We start from the raw sequence: 27,783 nt of genomic DNA, 5'->3' as shown, positions 1-27,783 counted from the left end.
ACCATAAAATCCCCTCCCACTCATTCGCTGTTTCTCTACCACCCCCCACATTAGGTTTGTCACAAGCGGTTCAGCAGCACCAGCAATCTCAAAACCCACCTGCGGCTCCACTCCGGAGAGAAGCCTTACCAGTGCAAGCTCTGCCCAGCCAAATTCACCCAGTTTGTGCACCTGAAGTTGCACAAGCGTCTCCACACCCGGGAACGCCCCCATAAATGCATCCACTGCCACAAGAGCTACATTCACCTCTGCAGCCTCCAGGTCCACCTGAAGGGCAACTGCCCCGTCGCCCCTGCCTCCGGCCTCTCCATGGAGGACCTGAACCGAATCAACGAGGAGATTGAGAAGTTCGACATCAGTGACAATGCTGACAAGTTGGAAGAAGTGGAGGACAATATCGACTTAACATCGATCGTGGAGAAGGATATACTGACCATGCTCAGGAGGGAAATGGAAGGAGCTAATCTGAAAGTCTCTCTACAGAGGAACCTGGGAAATGGGCTTATCTCCTCAGGATGCAACCTTTACGAGTCGTCAGATATGTCAATTATGAAGTTGCCTCACGGTCACCCACTACCTCTGTTACCTGTAAAGGTCAAGCAAGAAACAATTGAACCAATGGACCCTTAAGACTTTTTGGCAAAGTGATTTTTTTATTTATGACTTGGCAAGTCAGGGTGCCTGTAGCAGTTGCTTGTACATAGTTTCAATGCTGCAAAGCAATCTTGGCTTACAGTAGTTTCCCTACGCTCTCCAGCTGAAAGAAGGAACTCCAAAGTTACTGTTTTCTCAGGGCATAAAAAGGGGCAAAGGACTGTGCATTGCCTCGCCAGTTACTAAGAGACAATCATCTATCCATAATTATTTTTTCAATGATAGTACTTCATAATTTATTATGCAATTAATCATTCTAAAAGCAATAATTAGGAAAATGTTTACAATGACTGGAAAATTCATTGTAATTTTTACTTTAAATATTTTTATTTTTTGTTTTATGGCCATTCTTTGTAGATATTTTTTTCTGCACATCTGTTTTAAGGACCTAAGATTAGGGTTTCAGTAAATGTGTTTTATGTACCAATGTCTTTTAAACAAATGTGGTTTTTCATATTGCCAAAGTTGGACATGTGAGATACAGAATTTTAGATCTGTTGGTTTGAAAAAATGCTGTGTACTTTCATGAGCAAATCACCCCACTGGGAATTGAAAAGGAAAAAAAAAAACCAATAAACCAACAACCCAGAGTAGCAGCAAGCAGGGAAGAAACTTCTTCCCCTGCCTCTCTGAGGAGAGGGGAAAGATTCTTCTACCTGCAGCTCTACCTGGAACAGATGTGGCATAGCAAACACCAACTTGCCATGGACCTTACCACAGGTTTTTAGAAAACAGCTCTAGCCCCACATAATGTCATTTAACTTTAAGACCAAAGGAACGCATGAGCTTAAAGTGGCTTTTCCAAAATAAAATCTCACATTCTTTTGTTTCCAAAAGCAGTTTAAAGGCAAAGACACAAATATTATTAATATTCTGCCTGAAAGGGGGATTTTGGCAGATTTCTTTCTTCTGATTTTTATTTTATTTTCGGGTTTTTTTGGCCAGAGCCTTCCAGGGATAAAAAAAAAAAAGATGGTCAGATTCCCTGAGAAAGAAGGGGTTCAGTTTTACTTGTATTTTTCTCTCCCACTTTGCCTGGGTAGAAGTGGGGAAAAAAGTCCTTTCCTGGCACATAATTTTTTTTTTTCTTCCTTCTTGTACGACTCAGATTTTTCTCAGTATTTGTGTTTGTACATTTTGTGGTTAATTTAATTAAAGAAGAAAAGGGCATTGCAAAGTTGTCGAACAACAATTACCTCAGTGCTTGTGTCCAGTGGTGCAGACAATGCTGTTTTATCTAATTGCTTTGCTACTTTAGAGAAGAAACCAAAATGTGCACAGGGAAAGATAGAATGCACGTCCTTTTATCTTTTTGTTTTGCTAAGCCCAAAGATGATATGGTGACGTTTGAGGTGTAGCAAAGAATACATGTATATTTATAGATATATTTATACCACTATACAATATATGTATATGTATATATATTTATACCACTTAAGTTGTGAGCCAAACCATGTAATAAAACCTATTTTTCATCTAAGTGTGAAAATCAAATGTTATCCCAGTTTTGCAAATAACCAACGACCTCAAAACCAGAAGGTTGTACCAAGGCATTTATCACTTGCAAATACACACGCACAGCTGAAGGTGAAGCCAGAACTTAAAACACGTGAATGAAGTCATCATCCATCCACGTGCGGCGTCTCAGTGAATTTGATGGGAATGACCCTGTTTGTAGGCCAGGGCTCCTTCAGTACCCTGCTCTCTTGGCAGTCTGCACAGGGGGGGGAAGGAGGCTGGTGGTCATTGAACAGACAGCCAGAAAATGTAACTGAAAGAACTTGAAAAGAAGCCAAATATGACCCGTGCGTGATGTGATCTCAAATCTCAGTAAGGGCAGGATGGAAGTCAGTTGGGACAAGGCCCTTGTCTCATCATGCCCTGCCACTAACGAGTTGCACAGTCAACTCACATGAATATAAGTAGCATTATTACACACCTCCCCTCCGTGTAGCTCTTTTTGTCTGGTTGTGTTCTTAAAAAAATTTTGAAAGTCCACCTTGGAAATTCAGGATTCGGTGGTCTTTTTTACAGCAAACTTCATTTTAATGCCTTCTGTTAAAAAACCCAACAATCCTGAAATACCCATGTCTCAACACAGCTTTTGAAGGACTCCAGTTCATTACATTTCCACTCCTGCAAATTGTGAGGCTGACATCTTTTAAATGTAGCAATAGTTCATAAATATAGTACTTAATTGTAGGATAAACCAAAGTATCACTACTCTGTCACTGGACACACACTTTTCCTATTATTGCCTGTAGTGCTTTCTTGTATTGGATACAAAATTTACAAGAATTTATATGCATCAGCTTTAAGAATTGTTATTTCTCTTTACTGTTTCCCCCTTCCCTTAGACGTTTTACATGTGAATGTAGCAACAATCAACAGTGTTTTGGGGGTTTTTTTTGTCTCTCTTAAGAAAGACTCTGACCAAAGTTAACAGGCTTTTTACTTTGCTAGAACAACAAACTATCATATGTTTACGTATTGGTTTACATCATTATTTATGTGCAAATTGTCAAATGTAAATTAAATATAAGTGTTCATTGCTTTACTGATGCTTCCCTTGTCTTCAATCTCTCTGCACCATCTGGGTGCACATCCTGGTTGTGGCTCCAGCACTGGTACGCCGAGGGTGATGGTGTCTCCAGCAACGCTGACTCCTGCCTTTGTGGGTTCTGATTTTCCCTCGTTGAAAGCTGCAAACAGCAATGCCAGAGTCAAATACCCTCACTTTGTTGTGTACAGAGGTCTCCTCAGTTTCAGCCAGAACCAAAAAAAAAAAAAAAAAAGGCAAGAATTTTCAGTGTTTCAATGGAAATACTTGAATGCTATCTGCCTTCAGAGATATTTGACCAGGGTTCTCATTTACATTTTTCCAAATGATTGTCATTTCTGGCCTGAAACCCTAACCACCAGGACCACAATGACACACTCAAAATGTCAGTGTGAGACCACTTAGTCCCGTCTCAGCATGGTGGGAACTGCATTCAAAACAAACGTGGATCTGTTGTAAGTGCTCACAAAGGAGATGTGAATGTGCACTAAATCCAGGGGAAGGTCAAGTGTCCACCCCTCCCTCCCCACCTCACCCCAAGAGTAACAGCAGGCCAAGATGCCCCAGAAAGCTAATTCAACATTTGCTACTTCCATCATTTACCATGAGATCTAAACCAGAGAGGCCATGTGCTGCCCTGCCCTACCTGAATGTTAAAGAAATAACGTTTCTTCGCATATTGAGACACTCAGCGCGGTATGATGTTTTAAAAGTATTTCACTGTCCTCTTTAAAAAATTCATTTAAACATCTGTCTCAAGAATTTGAAATACTGCCAACACCGAACTGTGGAGTTAAGAAAACCAGAGCACTGTTGTCATAAACGTGCCAAATGCAGCATGTTATATTCCTATATTCGACAGAGCTATTGCAGTAATAATTTTTTTAAAAAAACATAGGATAACCATTACCGCCATAAATCATACTTCATTACTTGGCAAAGCATTACGTTGTGCTGGAGAGTTATGTCCTGGGGACACTTGTAAGCTTTAGAAGATGTTTAATAAAACACATTACATAAAAAGACAATGCACGTTATAGATCACAGCCTCGTGAGGCCAGGCCCGGCAGCTGCTGCCTTGGTTTCTGGCAGCCCCCGAGCCGGTTGGGAGCCGCTGGCGGCGTGTGCTCCGACCGGCAACACAACGGGAATCAGCCATGGCAACACCACCACCACCAGGTCAGATAACCGCAACAGCGTTAGCAAGGGGCAGGGGGAAAAGCTCATCGGTTTGGGAGCTGCCACAAAAGGCAGCCCTGCGAGACGGCGTGTCCCCTGTGGGCAGGCAGGCCTGACACCCCTCTTGCTGCCGTCACTGGGAAAATGTTGAGGGGCCAAACGTGTTGGGCAATGTGGCCTTGCCAGCTGAGCTGCTTTGCCACAGGACAGGGTGAATTACAGCTGAGATAGACTCAAGTGCAGATTTAAGAAGGGTCCTGCCCTTCTGGCTGGTTTATAAAGCCCGGTGCCTTTCAGCTGGGTCCTGGGGAGACACCGCTAATTCCCAGTGTGGGCAATTATGGCCTTGAGGTCGAAAATGAAAAATGTGACTCACTGAGGGGGTATGAGCCCTTTGGGTTCAAATTGGTGTCTGCCAGTGCACGGCTGCGTCTCAACACGTGCTGGGACCGCATGGGATGCGGCCCAAAACTTTTGCTGTCATTCAGAGGTGTTACATTAGAGTGAGGGAAATAGTTGTGGCTGTAATTAAAGGCAGCCAGGAAACACCATGGCTAATTACTGCATGAGCTGGAGCTGAGTGGATGCGGTGCAGTTGAGGAATGTGCCCGTCATGGGGCAGGTATCTGCAAAACACAGGCTGTCATGGTGGCTAAAGAAAAACTCACTGACAGCATCAAAGCAGCTGCCCTGGCATTGAGAGGGAGGTTTCCCTCCTCTGAGCAGCGTTGGGGTAGAATGGCAGGGAAAAGCAACTGCCTGGCTTGTGATGTGGGGGACAGAGGTTGACATTTTGGCATCTTCAGCACAGTCTTGCCCAAACAGCAGAAAAACAAGACTTTTTGTCAAGGATGGGGCACTTTCCAAAACCACAAGTGTTTAATTTTTCATGAGATCCTGAAACAGGCCCATCCTGAGAGCAGCATGGCTGCTGCCCTTCTCATGCTCATGAGAAGCAAGTGGAAGACCTGGCAAAGAGCACACTTGCACACCAGTTGGGGCCACCTTTGTACCAACTGCCATCAATGATAGTTTCCAACACGTTGCATGACCTTTACTGTCACTCATTTTTAAGAGACTGGGGAACATTTCCCAGCTATTCACAGTGGCAGCCAAACAGAAGAGGGGCTACTAAGCCTCACCAAGACCCTACTGCCTGAGTGCTGACTTGTGATGCAAACCTGTATTTTTGTCCCATGATAGAGGGGTCAGGTGTCAGCTTGGAGGTGTGTGCAAGCAGACATTGCCTTCCACTTCAAAGCCAAAGTATCCTTAGTTCCACCATGAGAGCTTGCAGCTTGGCACAGGTTGGTGCTCTGCACAGGAAAACCCTGCCCAGGAAAGATGAGATGATTGATGCTTTCCACCTCCAGGCAGCACAGGCTTTGTTGGCTCAGGCTATTCAGCTCTACAAACTTCACAAGCTCACATAGGAAAGACCCTGGAGACATCACTCTCAACACCCTTTTCTAGGGAAAGGCAATGCAGCTCCCTGTGCCAGCCAAAGCTTGGAACCTGAACATCTGTCTCCTGGCACTTCAGGGGCACCTGCCAGCCATTACATCTAGCCACAAACTGCTTCCTGGAGCTGGGGGCTACACAGACTGGCTGCCACCATAGGTAAGCAAGGGAGCAGAAGCTCAGCAGTGAGGCAAGGATCTGCAGTCACTGCATGGGTGGCACACACCCCTTGGAGCTGACTCTCCCCAGCAGGGACCCCCACAGCTGGCAGGGGAGACATCTGGCACAGGGCATGCATGAACTGCTGCTCCTTTTTAACACCAGGGTTTGGGCAGAAACCTGTGCCCAAAGCATGGGGACAGGCAGCACTGGTGTGTGCACTGGGCAGAGATCTCTAACAAGAGATGCCTGGCCCTCTGGGAAAGGGAGATGGACACTCAGAGCTCTCTCTTCCCTGTGAGCTGTCAGCCAGGCACTTTGGTGACATTTGGGTGCAGTGGCCCTTCCTTCCTCCTCCCTGGCTGCACGCGGAGAGATGGTTGGGATGCCAAACCACTTAGGTAGGTGTGACCAAATAGCCCTATTGAAGGGAGCAAAACCAGTATGACTTCCTTATTGTGCAATGATTAATAAAGGCTTTCAGCTATTTTTCTCCATTAATTGTGAATAAGCAAGTCCTTGATCATTTCCTTATCCAAGGACCGAGTGAGATTCCTTACAGCATTCCTGCCCCAAAGTGGCCACAGTGTGCTGGGAAGAGAAGTGATCCCTGCAATATTGAAACCACGCACAGCAAAATCAGAGGCTCAAAACCTCTTTCCCAGTTTGCCCGTGCTGAAGATTCAGCTGTCACAATGTGATACCGCTATTGGGGTTAGGGAGACCCAATGTTTCTGCCTTTATCAGTTGAGTTTTACACAGTAAATGCTAACTTAAATGAGCAAAGCAGTGGCCAGCTTTTGAGCAGGAAGAGGAGGGTGACAGGCAGCATTCCTTATGTGATTTCTTGGATATTATAGTTTCCAGTCTCCCTACAGCTGTCCTATGGCAAAACATCCTGCATGAGAACTGTCCCTCTTTGAACCCCAGAAAACATTTTTTCCCTACCTTCACCTTCTTAGTCTACCTTATGTATTCAGATGACCTTTTGTTTTTAAGAGACAGGTTCTGTACACCTTTACAGACAAGAAGATCTGCTCTTCTTGTCAGCCTCAAAGCCCCATGCACAAATTCTTAACTAAGAGGGGGAAGTTTAGTATCTTCTGGCCATGCTGGAGCCATGTCCCTGGGTGGGAACCCAGGCTGGGTGGTGCCCCAGAGAGGTCTCACTTTACTTGCAACCAGTCATGAAAAAAACAGAAGTTAAAGATGTTGTAGAAACTGCAACCAGGTGCTAAGGGGAGCAAGAATACATGAAAAGTGAAAATTTGCCTTTTTAATAAGCCGTTACAAGTAAGCTGGGTGTTTAGGAGGGAACACGCGCTGGTGCTCACAGTCATTCAGTGAAGATTTGGTGTGTGTGCGTGTTTTTAATGAGACCAGAGGGTGCAGAACAGGGCTCCTTTTCTAACCTATATTGCAGCAATTTGTGCATGTCTGTAGCTGTGGGTGTTATGTGCTTTCTACTCTGAGTGGTAAGTTTCAGTTTGATTCTGCTCGCGAGAGCTGCGGGGACAGTTTGCACTTGCCTTATCAACACAGAATCCAAATTGCCTCACAGTGCACCCAGCCCCCTGACACTGCAAACTGAGAAAATATGCTTTAAGCACAGAGAAGCGAGAGAGGTGACAACCAGAGAGCTTTTTTTCAGCAGAGCATCCCAATCTGCCAAAACTCTCACAACCCAACCAGTGGGGCAATAAGCCACCTCAAGAGCCACAACCTCAGTGCCACCCTTACACGCCTCAGGCAGGACTCCAGTGACCAGGATCCCAGGGCTGGGTTTCTTTTCCTACATCCCTTTTGCCCTAAAATCCTGCTTCAGCTCTGTTCCCTTGCACTGAAGCCCCAGCACAGGGGGCCCAGCCTGGCTGCTGCAAACTGGGCAGCTGCAGGAGGTGCTTGCCCCTCCCCATTCTTTCCTGGACTGGCCCTGAGCAAGTCTGGCCACAAGCCACTGACCAAAATTGTGCCCATGAGTAGAGATGGCAGCAAGGGAAGGGCAGGGCAGGTACATTCATGGCCCTTGGGAAGCAGCTCTAGTTTGGTTCCAAAGGCTTGTGGTCTCAATAGTAACCCCTGTGTCCAGCTGTGCAGATGATTTCCAAATGAGCATTGCTATCTTTACATCTGTTTGCTGTAAACACCCATCTTTGAGATTACGCACCAGTGTCTGTACTGGCTGTTCCACTGTCCCCACATGGGCTGTGACTGAGAGGAGCCAGTCAGGAGGAGTTCAGCGTAGCTCCCCAGGGATACCCTGGTTCCTATTGCCCTCCTTGGGAGCCACATGCCACAAATCACTAGGAGACTTGTTCATAAAATACTTCAGTATTTCTAAGATGAAGTTATGACCTACATATCAACTATGTGCAGATTTCCTTCCTCCCTCAGATCTGCTTGAGACTGTAATCCCCTCCAGATACAATATTCAGGAATGACTGTGTTGTTTGCTGCACTGTCGTTTGTCTTGCTTGACCTCAAAAAGCAGCCCAGGAGATGTGGTGGAACAGTGACTGCAGAACAGTGGTTCCAGATCTGCTGGGCAGAGGCAATGTGGCCCAGGCCCTTCTGCTGTGTAGAGCAAGGATTACCCTTATCCTCCTAGTGAGCACCCAACAGAGAGGCAGACTGAGGAGCAGAGGGTACAGACCTTAGTGGAGGCATAGTGCTCTCTGAATTCCTTCAAAATCTCAGCTACTTATCCAAATTGAGGAGGCTAGAAAACAAGGGCCCTCCCTGACCATTAAACCCATTTCCTGAAGTAGCACACACCCCTACCAAACACTCTAAGTGCCTTGTTAGACATGACCATGCTATATCTCAGTTCTTTGCCACTGGTCTCTTTCCCATCATCTCCCTCTGCATGCATTAGCTGCAAGGAAATGCCTCAACCCCATGCCTCAACTCCAAAAATACATCCAGAGGTGGACCCAGACACAGAGTTCAGCTACAGGTTCTCATTTCCCCCAGATTAGAGGTATTTACATCTGGGAATACCAGTTGATGCCATTTCTACTATTTTTTTAAAATTAATTTTCAGTGTAATTATTTAGATCAATCTAAACACTAAGGCAGTGATGAGTATCTACATAGGGGAATATATCCAAGATCAAGCTTATCTAACTATGGAGATTTAAAAACAAACTTTTTATTTTTAATCTAAAAACATCAGGACTTCAAGGCCAGAGTTAAGCAATAAAAACAAGGACCCTGGAGACAAGATGGCTACGTTCTGGTTTTGATACTTCCACTAAGTAGTAGTGAGGTCTGGAACAAGTCAGTTGACCTTCCCATACAGCACCCGACTCATTTGTAGAATAGGTATAAGACTTGTTCAGGCTGTGGTGTAGGACTAATATTTGTACCTTGTTTTGAGATCCTCTGATCTGTAACTGCATGTATTTCATTGTTCATAGAGAGAACAAGTTGCTTACAGTACTATCTGCAATATCGTAATATTTAGAAATCCTCACTTATGGGCTATGACTACCCTGAACTCAACACCAACTCTCTCTGCCCCAAGGACCTTACAAATTAAGCACTATTAAAAACCCAAAAAACCACAGTGGCTAGGTGCACAGCTTAAATTTCCATTTTCTCTCAGCATTTTCCCACGAGGGGATTGCATGTGAGAGCACACAACAGAGAGTCAGATCACGCCCGGATCGGTTGCGCTGGCATGCCATTTGGCAATACAAGAATGACATAAATTAAAGTGAAACCTCTTCACCTCAGCCTAAGTGAAAATGTGAAGAGCAAGGGGGGTGAGGAGGAAGGGGGGATATTGATCCATATCTACTTAACAGTCAGACCAGTGGTGTGGTGGCAACAAAAGACATGCCTTTGCTTTTTCAGTAACTAATAATCTATAGAGAACCATTTCCTTTTCTGCTGTTGAGATAACACATTCACCACCTCAGCTGCATGCAAATAATTCATGCCTCTGCTTAACTAATTTACCTCTCTGGTGCAGACAGAAGGGCAGAAACCTCCCACCAGCACTGACTGACATGCTGCACTGAAAAAGGAGTCAGCTCACCCAGAACTTTCTGAAATGCTTAAATCATTAGAGGACAACTGCACCAAATGCTCTGCAGGAGAGACATGGCTCCGTGAGATTAAATGGGTTATTTTTGCTGGTCTTCAGTCCTGCCTATGACCCACATGTGGTTTGCAGGCTGGAACAGACATTATCCAAAGAAAAGCATTTGGTATCTCTGCACATAGACCACAGCTGGTCAACAACTCATCCCAGATTTAAACACAATGTATTAACTCTCATCTGTTGCCAGAAATTAATATTACATGCTATTAAAAGCCTGGGCCCCCAGAAGTGTGCTGAACTGAGTGGGCTTTCACATTGCTTGGAAACAAACAGGTACCAGGTCGGACATGTGTGTGTATTGAATGGAAACCTTGTTCTAATCAAAACGCTGACACCACTTTCACTCACTCATGTACATTCACCTCTCTCCCTGCATTATCGCACTGCAAGCAAGGTTCAAATGTCAAGCACCAAAAAAGAGTTATGAAGAGACAGAATTAATTAAGCTTGTCCACACACAGTTTCAGGAGCAGCCCTTGCTTCACACACTGGTTTTCCCATAGGATTTGTACCCTACTCAGTGCACAAGGTGGGAAATGCTCATCCTGGGTGGGACAGGGCAGAGATGCCATCCCTCTCACCTCATCTTCCTTGCTGGCCACATGGTTCTGGCCTTTGTGCTCCTGTCCCACTCTCCAGCTGGGGCCATTTGCTCCTCAGTGCTTTCAGTGGACCCATTGGAAAGACAGCTGAAGGCTTCACCTGTGTCAGACAGGATCCATGCGGGAGAAGAAGGTGGTATTCTTAGGCAGGACTGAAAAAGGAACAAAATACAGGAGTATTTTGTTCCTCTGTCAGGAACAAAAAATTTTGTTCAGGAACAAAAAACTCAAATACTCTCTTTGGGTGCTCAGACTTTTCCGAGCAGTTTATCCCACATGTTATTTGCCTTTACCTTATCCTAACTTCAGGGGTCACTGGGAATCCTGAACACCTTCAAACCAAGCACATAACTGAGGATTACTATACTACATGACCTGTGAAAACTCAGGTTGAGTGACTTCCTTCGTGTCATGCACAACTCTTTCGTGTGCACACCCCAAGGTGTGGGGTTTACATATTAGACCCTCCTTTGGTTCCCAGTTCCAAAGGCCAAGGGCAAAGGTAACATGCATCCTGTAAAGACCACATCATTGCACACATCCATGCAGGATGACTGAACCTTAATTCCAGCTTTTCTCAACCTCTGAGTGCCTAAGATTGCTGCCTCAGTGCTGTTCTCACCAGCTGCCTGGCCAGATTCTGAGGCTTTGGAAAGCACATGCACTGGCAAGATTTGTCCATTCTGTGGCTGTTCCATGGTATGTCAGCAGAACACAGCAGGCTTGGCACTTTCCATGTAGCAATCCACCAGCTCTGCCAGCCATGGTACTGCTGCCAGGAGAAGCCTGTCACCCATGATGCACACTTGCACAGGAGGGTGGTGAACCTTCCACTCTTTCTCTCCATCCCTGTTACCTTTCTCATTCTCCCCTTCCCTGTGCCCAGCCCTGTCCTCTTGCCTTCTTGGTGAGCATCCCTGGGGCTCCTGGATCCCTGCCAGTGCTGCAAGTCCTGCCAGCACACTGGCCATGGGGGAAGGTGGCCACCAGCTTCTTCAGTCTTCCCAGAAGGAGAATTTCTGGTGAAGTGAAGCAGTGAAACACCACCTTTCTTTGGAAAACATGGTGCCTCATAAGTGAGGGGACCCGCACACCTAAGGGCAGATGAAATACTAGATGAAATACTAAGAGAGAGAAAACAGAAAAAAAAAGGAAGAACATCTTTTCACAGTCTGTAGATGCAAAGCGAAACTATTTTGATAGATTCAGCTCTCCCACGTTGAAAAGTCCAGAGTTTCTCATCTCTGACTTTACTCTGAAGCACGAAATTTCACCCATGACTTGACAAACTGTAACATCCATGATGCTTTCCTGCTCCTTGGAAGCCTGCTGCCACCCTGCCAAAACTCCCCTTCAGTATTTTGCTGGGTTGATATTACCAAATTACTCCTTTTTTTAGGGTTTTCCTTATTTTAACACATCTTACTTTGCTAATACTTTTCCCTGGAGCTGAAAATCCAGTGATATGGAGCTGGTGCTCTTGTTAGGACACTGACATCTCCATAACTGGATACAGGCAGCCAGGGAAGAAATAAATGGGCCCATGCTAGCAAAGTGTCCCCTTTACTGGCAAGTGATCGCCCCCAGCTTTCTCATGGATGCTGAGAAAATTGCTAATTGGCTAAAGTATGCAAGAGCCATTTGCCTTCAGTCTCTTCAGAGAGATTCACCCAGCTCAGCAGAGGGCAGATCTGCCCATTGGCAGCCTCATTTCAGATGGGCTTCAACTACAACCCGTGTAGTAGACATTTAAATCAAGAATGGTGGACATTAAATCAAGACTAGCTTCTGCAGAAGCATTTTAAATGAAGAGAATTGTGTTTAAACCTGATTTTACAGCAGCTCAGCCATGTGCTTGGTGTCCTGTAGTTAGCTCAAAGGGATATCAGTTCCATAATCTGCCTTTGAAAGGATTTTTGCTTTGCTCTGTTCTGCCTTAGCAACATAACAATCTAGCCACAGGGATGAAGGAACTGGTAAATGTTTCGGTATGTACTGAACATCTTTCAAAAGGAAATGGTCTATCTCAAGGAAGTTGCAGAAAGGTTTAAAGGAGTGGATGCCACTCATTAGCTTGTATCATACAAGGAAACAACCAAGGATTAAAAATCTATTATCCTGGGATTACTCTATGAATTTTCCTCCAAGCATTATGAAAGGTTTCTGTCTCCCTGTTGACGAATCATCTTCTACAATGTTGTCTAAATACACAGTACCTCATCCACTCACTGTCACCATTGCTGTACCCTTTGTTTCAGGGGAGATAAGAAGATAAGGCAAAAAAGGAGTTGCAGGTGATTGGTTGTACCACCTGTGAAATATTCATACCTGATGTGTTGTTTGCTGGAGTTGATGCTCAGGTGCTTAGGATATGTTTCCTGCTTACTTCTCCTCCCTCATGACAATTTCTTTATCATCTATAGATTCTATATCATCTTGGTCAGTTTGGGCATTGACATATATAGGAGCTTGTATGCCCTGCCTTGCTTCAAGGATAATTAATGTAGCTCTAGAATTATTTTTAAAAGCTAGGAATAGGGTGGAACAAAACACAAATGCTATGCTTTGGAGAATTTTTGTCTTAGTATACAGAGAAATTAAATGGTGTTTGTCTCTTCCCCCTGCTCTAAAGACAGAGGTAGCATTAGTAATAACAGAGCATGTCACTCTTCAAGCTCTCTTGCAGCTTTTAAAACATAGAGAGCAAATGGCAAATTTACCTTTCATCTCCTTTTGAAATTTAAGCTAGGCCTTCTTGGTAACAAGTGAAATTAAACTGGTTGTTGCTGTTTAACTTCTTTGTGCTGTTTCCTCACATGAATTAGTCATGACCAACTCTACTTGGCAACTGTCCTTACAAAAAACAGAACAGAGAGAAGGGTTAAGCACTCCCATACAATTTACCCAATAAATTTGTCATACCCCTCATATAGAGCTGTCCCTCCAGTTCTGCCTGTTCCCTAACATATCTGGCAGTTTGAACAATGTTGGCAATATTTGAGCAATTAGGCATTCCAAGTGGAAAGGTTAATACACCTTACCCTCAAATGCAGGGTGTGTTTTGTCTTGTGCCTTTAACCATCCTTGATGAGCATCGATTGCACAACAGCCATGAAGTAGGAAGGTATTCTTTCAATTTCAGTATGGCCTAGCTTGTTTTGGTTTAGCAAAAGGCCAACAGTCCAATGCAAGGAAGGCATAAACACACCTTGACTTGAGTGTTATCAAGGCAGATCAGAAAGAGGGAACTTCACGGCAGTTATCACTTTCTGAGTGTTAAATGCTTTGGTTGTCCTGGCATGGTTGCAAAACCAGGTAAAAGATAACCCATAAAAGAAAATCCTCTGATGGAGCTTGGAATGAGACTGATCAAGGAGGTGTAAGACTTGTGGTTTATTTCCTACTCTTTTGGTTGAGCAGCACTGGGAGCTCAGTTTCTTTTTTGGCCGGTTCTCGGAGACAGAACTCTGTTTGTGGTCCAAGCAGCAAGTTCTTGGCAGGAATGGACAGGGCTGCAGAGATCCTTGCACCAGCTGGGACCTGCAAAGATCACAGTCAACCAGGATAAAACCACCTCACAAGCCAGCCAGCCAGGGAGCCACCAACCTCAGCCCAAGCCAGTGCTGAAGCTGGAGGGCAAGTGCAAATTGCAGACAACAGCGCTGCAGAGGAGCACCCCAGGTCAGCAGGAGGCCAGCAGCTGCTAGACCGGCTGCCACAGCCCTCCTCTGCCAGCAGCAGGGCACACCCAGCAGCCAGCCTGCCTGCCCTGCCCGGCAGGGATGCTTGGCTGTGTAGTCAGGACCTAACTTAAGTAAGAAAAAAGTCCAAGCAGCACAGAGAGATGTTTTGCAGGTCACAGCCACCAGCAGGTGCCCATCCAGCCTGAGCCTTCACGGGAGCTCTGGAGCTCTCGTGGACAAAGCAGGCCAGGTCTGTGATGTCTACTTACCCCGTACCACAAGACCTGAAGAGGTCTGAATGACCCAACCTGTGCTTGGGTGCTCCTGCAAGCCCTCACATACCTCACCAGAGTCTCTTGTGCGGCAGCCCCATTCTGGTAAAAAATGCTGAGATCTGGGCACCTGGCCTCTCTGCTTTTGGCTGGTGGTATTTCCCTTGCTGGGGTGATGTTGATGTTTGTAATGAAGCTTTGGCAGAGAAAGAGAGACATGTTGTAACCATTACCAAACTTCACATTTAGAATTTGTCTCAGGAAAGGACAAAGGATAACTCAGCTTGATTAGGTTTTTGTACAATGTTGGGTCTACGCTCTCCATTGTAGTACCAGTCCCGGTCTTCACCATTTTCTTCCTCTGACCCAGAAAAACTCGATCATGAAAATAATGTTAGTTAGAAAATAATGGAACTGATAAGTCATTGCAGGCACATGTGTGTCTCATTATACATCAGTTCGGTTTCACTATATATTTTACACAATGTAACATAAATTTCACTACGCACCACAAGTATTTCAATATGTGATAGTCAGAAAGTGGCAGTTTACACTAAAAGTTTCAGTATGTGGTAGGATATTTCAAATACTATAAATTCTCCTTTTAAATGAAATGCATAGTGTAGATTAATAAGAAATGCAGTTGTTCTAGTTAACTCAATGTGGTTTTCTTTCAGAACAGTATTTTAGTACTGTGCTGTTCAATTGCCATGTTTATTTTATTAATACATATTAATGGATAATTAAGTGAAAATTCATTAAATATACACCACACAGGACTCAGGCAGGAGTTCCGTTTCTTACATCTTTTATCTCAGCTCAATTTATACCACATTAACAAACACAATGTATTTACAGAACCTATATTAATGAACAGAATAAACTTCCTCCTTGAGCCTTGCTATCAGCCTGTTTTTTTAAATGAATTTTCTTTGAACAAGTCAAATTTGAGGGATCTGAAATCCCCTGGGAGGGTGAATTTTTAAAGCAATGGGCAGGCATTTCCAGGGTTTACACTGATTCACCATTTCTGTCACAATCAGCAGCAGAGGAATTAGCACTGCCAGTGCTGTGCTGCTCCTCACAGCTTTGATCAGTTGTCCATAGAAGTATGTCAATCAGGCCTTTTCCTAGGAAACCCCATCCCAGTTACTGAAAGGGGGTATTCACCATGACCCTGCTACCCCAAAAAGCTCTGTCATAGAGATACAACTTCATCCCATTTTCACACATGATGTATTTCAGTGCCGGAGAGTACTGATTACCTTTGAGAGATACTCCCCATGAACCAAGAGCATATAAAAAATAATCACATGGGCTAGTAAAGCCAAGGCACATCTGGCAGCAAGGTCTATCTCCTGCCAGCTCAGTCAAAGCTACAGTAACACTTCCAGACTGGTGCAGCAGAGCAATTTCCCCATATCCAGTACCTATTATCAGAAATGCAGACAGAAGAAAAAAATTTGGCTAATGTTTGGCTATGAATTCTCCCTCATTCTCCCCTCTTCTAAACAGTAGCCACACCAAGAACAGCTCCATGCAAAGTTCTATTTTATTCAAAAAGCAGCCTCAGCAGAGAGCATGCATGGGGCAATGCTGAACTCTGGTCTGAGAGAGAAACATCAGTCAGTTAACTCTGCTCTGCCTTCTGACCCTCAAGGTATAATCACATGGATAATTTCCTAGAACTTTTCTCCTGATAATTTCAAAATGTTAATGCTCTGTAGTGAAGTTCAGTGTTCAGCACAACCAGAGGCCTCACCTGCCCCATCTCACACTCAGAAGACAAGGGTGACCCGACACCAACGTGACTTTGGGCAAGCTACTTAGAGAGTTACAAAGGCCTGGATTAATTAGAAACTAGGTCTTTTAACATAACTCCCTGCCCCATGGCAGACCCAGCAGACCTCATTGGCTCCCTGCCAAATAGTTCAAGCACCTCTTAACCAATGAAAAGGTAAAGAGCTTGGGTTGTAACGTGCTGGATTTCAGCCCAGCAGCTTCAAATCTCCTAACCCGCAAGAGCAGCTTATCTATGGAGGTCAGAGACCTCAACAAAGCCCTGTTAACAGGTGCATGCTGGAGCAAGCTCAAAAGTTTGTCTCTCCAGATTGCAGCAATTCCTGGGTTTCTTACAAGTGTGACAAAAAGGGCCACCAAAGTGGCCAGTGACACACTCGGGGCTGGCTGAGTATGCTTATGCTAAGTTATTTGGCAAAACATGTCACCACGAGTGCTGCCATAGCTCACAGGACTTGGAACTGAATGCATCCAATGCAAGTGTAAAGCTTAGCTACCCTATCTTCCAAAATTTAAAACCAAGGCCCACAATTTTTCTTGTCTGTAGTCTCTGACTAGCATAACAAACAAATTCTGCCCCAGACACACAAATCAAAGCTTGTGAGCTGTGTCAGATGCTTCCCAGGGACTGGGCTGAAGGAAATACAAATGTTTCTGTCACACACAAGGCATGGTGACAGTCCAGATTTGCAGCAATTACTTTCATCCTGGACAGGGACTGGGTGCAATGGGAGCTGCCTTCCTGTTCCAAGCCTGACGACCTGAACCATGAGTTCCCTATCTGCCTCCTCCGTGGCTGCTTGAGAGCAGCACTGCTGTCTGCCTGAGGGTCTCTGTTTTGGACTGGGTAAAACCGGGGCTCATATCTCCCTTCAATAAGATATTTGGGATGAAACAAAGGTAATGTTTTAAAGTGCATATCTGTTTTCCAGCATGATCAAACCTGAGCTGTCCCTGTTCCTGTTTAAAAAAAGGAGAAGCAACAACAGTGCAAGCTTTCCCATGTTAGATCTGGGCTAAGATATACACAAAGCAATGTATTTATGCCCTAGATTCCACTGCTGATATTGCCAGCAAAAGCTAAATTACAGTGATTTTCCTTTAGTCAGGTTGCTAGTCCAACAAGTTTTGGAAGGAAGCAAATGTATTACACACATCCTCCAAGTCCCCTCCTAGGAACTGTCAGGCTATAATTTTCGCTTACCCTTATTACTTATCATGTATAATTGGTGTTGAGCCATCCTTTAGCCATCATGAAAGTTACATTATCAAAACTGTTGTATTACTTTCACTAACTCATCTTGCCCAAAGTTTTAGTATTTCTCAACTGACAAGGCAGAACAGCAACAGAAGCTGACAAAACATACACCAACTCAATGATCAAATCCAAACCTTTTCATTTGACCCAATTAAGTTTTGCTTGTAGGCTAAACCACATAATTTCAGGAAAAGACATTGCCATGTAGCTTGCAGTATCTGCAATTTTGTGATTTCAAAAGCAGCTGGCATCGGCTTGAAGACCACAGTTTCATTGTACCAATAACATTTAACAAAGGATTTTTCCATCTTCACTGACTGAAGAGTAGGACCATTCATAATGTATAATTAAGCTGGTGAGTTTCCGTTGTTTTGAATGTGACCTACCTTTTTTTTCCTCTCTACTCAGCTCTGTCTGAAGCTAATATCTGCTTATCAAAATCCTTCTGTTTTGAATCAATGCATCTCCTCCTATGCAAATCTGAGAGGGGAGATGCTAACAACAGTTCATGTTCCTGATAGCTGAAACATTCCTGCAGAACACCTCTGCCACGTTAGTGTTTTATGGACATTCCTCTCTTTGAAGTCAACTTCTACAGGTTTTCACACAGAAAATTTTCATCAGTCTCATTTCCTCCAGCTGTCACAGCAAAACATTATCATCAGCATGCAACCTTGCAAAATGACACCTTAAAGAAAAAAACTTGATAAAAAATGTTGGCTTGGCATGATGCAAAAATTTTCCACAGCAGCAGCTTCCTGAACTCTTTTCTGTTGATTTTCATCAAATCAACATTTCTTTGTTTTAAAAATAGAACAAATATTAGTACTTCAACAACAGACTGCAACAAATAATATTCTGCTGGTCTATGTGAGGAAACAAACCAGTTAGACTCAAACCTTCACATTCATTGTTGCACATCCTTGCATCTCCCTGATGTTCTCTTCAGGACAGAGGAAGCAGCTTTGCTTCACTTTTAAGATTGCTTGAGAGTTTTGGTGGGAGAAAGGCTTTTCCTCAATGTTCATACTATGGCTTTTATGCCATGAGACTTCAAAAAACTGCAACATTCAACATCTGTTGAATTTTGTCTGTGTGGACAGAGAGGCATTTCCCTGTTCTGGAATTGAGGCTTGCACTGTTGTTTATGAGGATGGCAAACCTCCCAACTTTCATTTGCAAAATGCTCCACAAATACAGATGAAAGCCATGAAAGAGGCCTGTGGGGTACTTTTGGTATCTTAAGCAAGTGAAAAGAGACAGCTTGTCCACTTAAAGAGCGTTCTCGGGACTGTTCCATGGCAGCACAATGCATTTTACCTTCTGGACAACTGCAGAACATTAACAAATCACTTGTTTCATACTGGATTTCTATACCTAGATACCTGCTGGTTCCCATGTCCTGTGAGCATAGGATAATACTGAGGATAACACAAATTTCATTCTACCACAGTAACAGAAAACAGCAGTCAAAAAGAGGAGAGCACAGAGAATTGTACAATAACCAGCAGTTGTCCTCTGAAGCTGACATATCAAATCATGTTTTATTTTTTAATTTTAAAATTTTAACATCCCATTATTTTCACAGAGACGGCAGATCCAAAGAGCTGAAGAGGAACAGACCAAGTCCAAGCAACTTCTTACATGCAGCAGCATCAGAGGATGCTGAAATCTCAGACTTTAGAAAACTCAAGAGCTAGGGGAAGTTTCTACTACATGGGAGTTGTGCCTGAGATTAGGCACTGAGGCCTTTGGAAAGGATATTGCTTAAAAGGCACAAAATAATACTGGCATAAAGGAACCTCACAGATCTCAACAAACCCCCAGTCACCACAGCCCATGCAAAAATCAAGCATTAAAAGGAAGACTACTGTGAATTAGTTCTTAATAAGGGCTGTCACAAATCAGATGCACACCTTCCCTGGAAGCTGACACTTGGAATTTTCATTTATTCCTCAACTGCTTTAGTGGAAATAATGAAAAACACCAAAATGTACTCAGGAATCAATCCAGATCTTTGTAGCACTCCAACTAGGCACAACATAAACCCTGGGTGGTGGGAGAGGGAAGCCACGCTGTCTTTCGTGCTCAGTTAGCAATGCCCCAGAGCACACTGAAAGTAATTCTTTCCATCTGCCACGCACAACTTACAAACCTGAAAATAGTACTGCTACTAGAAATCTAATACACCAGTTAGTAACCAGAAGCAACCCACTGCTTTCTTTTGTGATTGGTCACAATGCTCTGGAGATGCCACAAGTGCAGTTCACTGTCAGGCTATGCTTGGCAGGGTGAACGTTCAGTACAAGTCTCCAGACGGAGCAGTGTATCAAGCAACAGGTGGTAGAGAACAGAGGTACAGAAAATACCCAACCCACAGCAGAAATTACTTTTTTTCCTTTCAGTCTGCCTTTGAGAAGTATTAGACTAGTCAATTTTTACCCTTCTTTTGAGAAAAAGCTGGTAATGACCCAATCACCTATTTGCAGAAAGATAACTGCTTTGAGATTACAAAGCTCTTTGTGCAAACAGCAACTGTTTGTAATAAAAAGTGGTTTCAGGATACATGTGTAAGGCTTCAGTGGGTACAAACATAAATTGAAGCAGAGCAGTTGCCATAGTTCAGCCCATAAAATCCTCAGGTATTTATACGATCACTGTTACTGAGATTATTGACCACTATCAACCAGAGCAAGATGTCACTCTGTCAATGCAGCAGCACTGCCCTTCATTCCTACACTTCTGACTCAAGCTGCTGTATCTGTGTGCCTGCACCATTCCAACCCCCCTTTACTAACAGGGGTACTGTGCTGGGTGGGGAGAAGGGAAAGGGAAACGAACTGCAGGCATCATTTCAGTAGCCATTTCAGTCTGAACTATTTGATAAAACAAGGACAAGTTTTATTTCTTTATGAGACTTGTGCAAAACATTCCAGGAAAAGCAAAGCATTATTGTCTGAGGAGCTGTGCAACAATTTTCATCCTAACCATAAATACAGGACTACATAGGTTCATCTGCCTTCCACAGGCTGGTGAGTAGCTAGGTGTGTTGTGCCTTGAGCAAAACAAGGACAACTAACATGATTCCCAGCCATTATACACTACTGAGAAGTAAGCATGCTAAAGAGGGGTACAGATGGCCTTCCTTCAGATGGCATGGGCAAAGTGTGGTACCTGGCTCTCTATACCCAGATGTAGACTTTGGATTTACCTAAATTGTCAGTCACCCAAGCTACACAGTGTGACCACAGCACCCTCAGCCTTAATACTCAGGTGAGCTCAGATCGAGTTACCAGGCAAAGAGTGAGTGGCTGGTTTAGCAGGACTGGCAGAATTTTAAATAAAGGATGAAAACACACCTTTTTAAGAGAAGAGTCTTAGGAGCAAATGTATAAAACGAAGTTCTCACATTTGCTAGAAAAGAGATTTTAACTGGTGAAGAATCTGCAGTTCCTAAAGTTGTCCTATGATTCCCCATTAATTTCTCAATAACAGGGAAGTGAGCTGGCTAGAGGCAGACAGGTAAGGAGCCACTCTCCCATTGTTAAAATAACTGGGATGTCTCAAGATCCTCAGTTAAGATAAGAAACTAACTCTTGTGGTTTGATCTTGTTTAAATGTTTTGGATATTCTGTTTCTGGCAGTCCAAGGAATTTTTTCTTTTTTTGGACAAAAGAGGCAAAAGCAATAGATCTGCATGATGAATCCCCAAATAGTCATGCCCCTAGTCAGATCTAACAGGATCTCTGTCTCAGACTGCAATATTCATTCCCCCTCTTATTTCCTGGGAGCTGTATTTGTCAGACACAGTATTTTTCAGAAAGGAAAGTAGGATCCAGAATCTAAAATACCAGGAATGCCACCTCCCCCTAACCATACATACTAACCTCACCCTTATCAAAGCAGACAAGAAAAACTGAGGGTGCTACACTGTGTTGGTTCAAATTAAACAAGCCAAGCAAAAGATTTTTTAGATTTTATTAATGAGATGTGAAAAAGTTGCCTTCTACTCGCCAAACCATAGTGCTAAATACCAAAGACACTGTGAAAGGGGCGCCTCTATTATTCAAAAAATATTTGTATGCTTTTGGGGGATTAATTGCATTTAACATTTTGGTTAAACACACAAACAAGCACAGCCTTTTGTTGTTGCTTCAAATGAAGCCACAAAGAGAACAAAAGGCATCCAACTGAACCAATTTAGGTTTATAAACATATTAATTTTAAGAGCACTATGTGCACACTTAAAATGAATTTAAAGCAGTTGACCTTTGCAGTACTATGCCCATTTTCACTGTATCCAAATTATCCATAAATCCAGATGCAAGTTGTCACAGACACTTCTTTGGAGAGCTTGCAAAGTTAAAAGTTAATGTTTCCTATTAATTAATAATTGTTTTCAGCTGTTTTGGCAAGTGATTAAAACAAAGTGTCTGCCTTTAATGTTGCAATATAAAAGTTTTCTTCCTCAGCGGCTTGAGTGCCAAGCGGGATTTGCCTCATTTACAGGAAGGTGTCATACATGATTGCTTGGGGCATTTGTAAGCAAATAAGGTGGGTGGCTATTGTACCTGCCAGTGCAGTGATTTCCACTCTGCATTGGCCTGATTCTGGCCAGGACAGGGTTAATTTTTGCCATAGGCAGGGGGCGGCATGGCCAGGACCTGGAGGTTATTCTGTACCCCCTCACAGCATTTTCTGGGGACAGGGGAAAGGCTCCCTTCTGGATCAGCGTGGTGGAGACAGCAGCTGGGTATTGTCGTGGGTTTTCTGTGTGTGAATCATTCACCTCTTTCTCATACCCTCTGTCATTAATATCACTGCTCTTACTGTTTGTTTTCTTATCTCGTTGCTGTTTCCAGTAAATTGTTCTCACCTCAACCTGTGATCTTTACCTTTTGTGCCTCCAATTCTCCTCTCCATCCCATGGCAGGAGGAGGGCGAAGTGAGCGAGCAGAGTGTGGTTTGGAGTGGTTTCAGTGGGAAAACCATATTGTGGACACCATTCCTAAACCATGACATGCATCCATTAAAATTACCCACCAAGCAGTTTCAGAGGAACATCAGGTGAGATAAATAAAACAATGTTCCTCATGTTAATGTTGTACCATGCCATGAAAGAGTCATTCCATAACAAAACCATGCAAGCTCTGCATCGTTTACCAAACTCTGCCATCTTGCAAATTCAGTATCACACACACTCTTTAAAGTTCACACTGCAAAGCATAATAGCATCTGTCCCTTCTGAGGTCCAAGCTATCACACAGGTATCACTGACAGACTTGTTCAACACATCAGCCAATGGTTCAACATAACCCCAGTTCTGACCAGCACCAGATCCACAGCAGGATTAAACACGGCTCTGAGAAGGATCTTCTGCCTTAAGTAACCTTCTGACATAATCTTTTATTCCCAAGCTTCCACCAATTCATTCCCCCAGTAAAACAGAAACGACATTTCTCCTGGAAGCTGAATTCCCACATCCATGCAGAGGAAGGACAGCAGATTCATGGCACAAGTTGATAAGCTCTGCTTGCAAAGCAGAAGGTACTGACATCACCATAAGCAGCAGTAAGACCCCCAGTTCTCTTCCCTACCTGAACCCCAGAAAATTTACTGAGAAACCTTTCTCTTATGCTGCATCAAGAAGCTTGTGAAGTGATGAAAAGTGCAGAATTTGAGTTTTCTCTTTTTATGGTACATCATGGGAGATTTCTACTAGCTCCTCCTAGCTCTAGTTTCTCCCTCTACTTTGAAAAACTTTTAAGATGTTCTTCACTTGTTGAGGTAGGAATTTTTCAGACTAAACAGCAGGCTTTATCTCTGCAAGGCAATAAATCCAGAAAAAAACTACAGACTTGCTGAGAGGCAAAAATGCAGCTTGTACTCAGTGAGATTATTCTTGTCAGAATTCAGAAGAACCACACTCAGGTTTAGGTCAGGTCTTATCTTGGGCAAGGAGACTTTTCCACCAGAACAACACCCTTATTACGTGATCTGAATGGCAGAGGGACACTTCAACACTCCAGGCAAACGGTAACCCACCAAAACACTCACCAGAGACAGCACAAAACAAGTGTTCTCTTTTTCCTGTGATCCTACATGATGCTGCAAAATAAATGTTTCTCAAGAAGTATCAAGCCACACCATTTACACTTAATCTTATCTCACTCCACAGTGAAACTTCATTACAAATTTTAGTGACTGATCTGCTTCCAATAACTAGCACCATGGCTAGTCAATGAAATGATCCCAGGCCTAAGGTTACTTCAAATTCCTGAAGCACTCTTTGATATAAATAACAAAATTGCTGAAAATAAATCCTGCAGGTAAAGATGAACACTCAGATTGATTCCTATCAGGTCAAAATGCACACATGTGCCTACAGCACATCTGGCAAATCCACAGTAATTTTTCATCCCTCCCTAGCCAATGCCAGAGAAAGCACTCCACTGCTCCCAGAAACACTAACAACCTGTTGGGACAAGAGGAGGTAAAAGTTCTCTATCTTGAGGCAGTTCTGAAAAGCTTACGCCCTTGTTTATGATGTGGCAACTGCGGCACATGCCCATACATTAAGGTGTTAAGGATCTTCTCCTTTATTGATGGTATCCACATTCATTTCAGCATAGCACCCCAGAACACACTACGATCAAAGCAGAACACATAAATACATTACAGTTAATTTCAAGTCTATGTTATACTACAGAAGAAGCATTTTTATCCCATCCCGATCATAACTTGCAGTAAAGATCTTGTTGATGCTGCACACTCGATGCCTTTTATTACTTCAGCATTTTCTAATCCTGAAAAACAAACTCCCTTTAAAATACAATTTTTTTTTTTGAAGGCTCAAGAGTCTTGATACCATCAAATGGCATTTTGGAATAGGAGCCACTGTGGTTTTGAGCACTGTTAATTGCCTGTAGTGACACAAGCAAGGGCTGAGCTGGGTGCGGAAGAGGGAGTTGTGCAACAGGAATCATCCATTCCCCCCACATGATCTTGGTGAGGTTTCCTTTTTGAAAGTTTTTGAAATCAGCATCTAGAAAGCTGATTACACAGAAACAGCAAAAACAGCTTGAATGAAGGCTGGGGATACTTCCATCAAAACGTGTGCCAATTTTTAAAGATAATTTAATTTACACCTTGTGTTATCTTGCTGGAAGTTTGTGTGGCTAACCCAGAACAAGTCTCTGTTAAGGGTGTGGCTCAGAAACCTGAAAGACCTAAATTTCAGACACCCCCAAAATGACAGCTGAAGAATTAATCATTATGCTCAGTAGTTATAGTTCCCGCTTTGTTGTCCAAAGCATGCAATAAAAAAAACCCGAAGGGTTGCATTATGGAAAATTGTGACATCTAGTTTGGGGAAAGAGGGAGGGAAGAGTGCAAGTAGGCTGCAGGGAACTATTTTCCTCCATACCCCTGGAAGACACTGATCCCAGTGTGATCTATGGAGGCCAGAAGGAACACAATTCCTGCTGCACCTCCCTCAGGAAGCCAATTGCAGCAGAACCCTTGAATGAATTCAATTTTCAGTAAGAGAAAGAATAAAAAACAAGTAGTTCCTGTTATTGGCATATTAATTAAAAACACACTATATATATTTCAAGGCAATTGTAAGCTGACCCATTAGGATTGTTCCCTCTTACCACTGAAATAACTGAATGCACAACCAGAAGTAGGACATCACTAATTTCACTGAAAACTGACAATATGATTTCTTACTGAAGGACATTCCATTCAAGCAATAAATTAAGCTTTGCTTTTTTTTTTTTTTTAAATATTGCCATTATGGCTATTCTTCCAGTGATTTTCTCAACAGCCATCAAGTTTAAATTTATATACAATAAACCAAAACTGGATGGTTTCCATAGGACAGCAGACCTCCCAGACTGGCAGAGAAACTGCCTGGGTGGTTCAGTAAAACCATGTCTCAGCAGAAGTACTCATGTGTCTTCATATTGAAAGGTGTTGAGATGTACAGCACAGAAATGCTGATGATTAAAAAGGACACATCCTCTTTCTACTGCCTATACAGACCAATTAAAAATATTGACATCTTGTTCTACAACTAAACCCCATATAATGGAATTTTATTCTGACTGGAAAATGAAACAGAAAAGGCCTGTGACCAAAACTGGGTTTGGTATTTATTACCCACATTGAAAATGTATTCTGCTGTTCCGTATGAAACATTCAGAACAGCATAAAGTAAAACTTCAGAGCCATGAAACAGTAATTTTCATGAAAGAAAGGCCCTCTAGTGACTCCACCTTTCCTTCCTTCCTTCCTTCCTTCCTTCCTTCCTTCCTTCCTTCCTTCCTTCCTTCCTTCCTTCCTTCCTTCCTTCCTTCCTTCCTTCCTTCCTTCCTTCCTTCCTTCCTTTCCTTCCTTCCTTTCCTTCCTTCCCCCCCTCCCTCCCTCCCCAAATAAAAAAGCCACACCCATGACTCAGTTTTCCAGGACACAGCATACTGGAACAGTAACTCGTGGTGCCTGTGCAAGATGTTTTGTGCAGTAGGACCTCCCCATTCTCACTCTTCACATGAAGGAAGCTCAGGCTGAGGATCTGCTCCAGAGAAGGAAGCTCTGAGACAATTCTTGTAAATAAAGGCCTCCTTCAGCAATGTGCTAAACCATCAAAGTTAAATTTAAATACACACTCAGTGCACTGCTTGCTCCAGGCAGCACCAGAGGTACCAGACACTTTGCCCCACAGGTGAAAGCCATTGCACTGTTCTCATGGAAAGGATGGAAAGGAAAGCATGTGGTGGGAGCTGTAAGGTGATGAGTGAATGAGAAACCTGGGTGAGATCAAGAATCCGGCTCTGTCATTTCACTCCCCACAAAGTATTTTCTCTCAAGCCCCACCTTCACTGTTTTTTAATTCCTCTCGTTTCCCTCTCTCCTCCTCTGCACCCTTCTCTAACTCTTCCCTACAGGGCCACCCAGTTCGTGGTAAGAGCCAGCAGAAATGAACTCATACCTCTGATGGTGAAGGAGCAGCTGTGCAAGAAGTGTCAGGGAGGGCTCCAGAGATGGGGGCTTCAGTCACACATAGAGCACTGATGGCAATCCTGTAAGGAAGAGATGGGAGCTGTGGAGCCAGGGGCAGGCACAGCCTCATCACTACCCAGCTGAGGTCAAGGATCAATGAAGAGAAGCTGCAAAGTAAAGAAGAATCTGCAAGGGCCAGGATTCATATGATAAAATGGTTGCAGTGGAAACAGTGAAGAAGCTGTATGACTTCCTGTGTCTCGCCAGGACTTCAGGGCTTTAGGGTCACCCTCATGGCTTCATCTTCTCCTCCTGTTTGCCTTGTACAGACTCAGATAAACTTTAAAATAACAGAAAACCAGCCTATTTTGCTAATTTTGAGCTGTGGAAAAAATCCAGTGAGGGTGTGTGTACATATGACTGATGGAAATCAAACCTCTGAAGAGCAGATTATTTTAATTAGAGTCAGAAAAGCATGTAAGGTGCTAGTTTCAGCTAGATAGTTTCCATTCTGATCCTTAATTCTCTAGTAATAAAAATACTTGAGTGCCTCTGTCTAGCTGAAAGAATAACAAGTTGTCTGGTTTTTTTATGCCAGCTGGGACATTAAGCAACAATATACACATGGAGAAATTATATACCTATCTGTACAAGAGATCACCAGCTCTCCCTTGTGCACTCTCTCCACACATCTTTCACTGTAAGGCAGCCACTGAAGGGACAGGTTCAATGAACAGTCCCTACCCTTCATTAGTGCTACTGATTCTTTCCCCCCCCACTACAGCTCGATTTTCTTTGAAAAAGAACCAAACTTCTAGACGCTTCTAAGAAGTGCTTGTGAACTAGCAAAATACACTTGACTAAAGTCCAGCAAGCGATCCTCCAAATTCCAACAGATGCAAACAAACTACATTGCATATTGGCTTTACCCCTTCCACCACGTTATACTCAGTTATGGTGAGAGCTGAGGATATAATGAGTATTAGTAGATAGATCACAGATTTGTTTCCACATCATATTCATCACATCCACATCCACATCATA

At 43.4% G+C, this 27,783-nt stretch overlaps 1 protein-coding gene and 2 long non-coding RNA genes across 10 annotated transcripts in view; 2 read left to right on the top strand and 1 right to left on the bottom strand.

Moving 5' to 3' along the window:
• Nucleotides 1-3,211, top strand: part of PRDM1 (PR/SET domain 1) — a 102,015-nt gene extending 98,804 nt beyond the window's left edge. For all 8 annotated transcript variants that reach the window (XM_085056250.1, XM_085056252.1, XM_085056253.1 and 5 more), the window contains one exon: nucleotides 55-3,211. In XM_085056250.1, coding sequence (XP_084912376.1) covers nucleotides 55-630 — 576 coding nt within the window. In that variant the 3' untranslated portion in view covers nucleotides 631-3,211. The remainder of the gene's footprint in view (nucleotides 1-54) is intronic.
• On the bottom strand, nucleotides 1,568-27,756 carry LOC146439964 (uncharacterized). The gene is made up of 2 exons (XR_014850992.1): nucleotides 26,729-27,756; nucleotides 1,568-10,875 (listed from the first exon to the last, which is right to left on the bottom strand). It is a non-coding gene; the product is annotated as an uncharacterized LOC146439964 (long non-coding RNA).
• LOC146439965 (uncharacterized) lies at nucleotides 4,240-10,088 on the top strand. The gene is made up of 3 exons (XR_014850991.1): nucleotides 4,240-4,393; nucleotides 5,767-6,013; nucleotides 9,990-10,088. It is a non-coding gene; the product is annotated as an uncharacterized LOC146439965 (long non-coding RNA).
• Nucleotides 27,757-27,783: the final 27 nt, after the last annotated feature.

This window comes from Lichenostomus cassidix, chromosome 3 (genome assembly GCF_008360975.1).
Source record: "Lichenostomus cassidix isolate B80296 chromosome 3, HeHo_3.0, whole genome shotgun sequence".
Lineage (NCBI taxonomy): Eukaryota > Metazoa > Chordata > Aves > Passeriformes > Meliphagidae > Lichenostomus > Lichenostomus cassidix.
The sequence above is the reverse complement of the archived record's forward strand: the minus strand, read 5'-3'. Positions and strand labels throughout refer to the sequence as shown.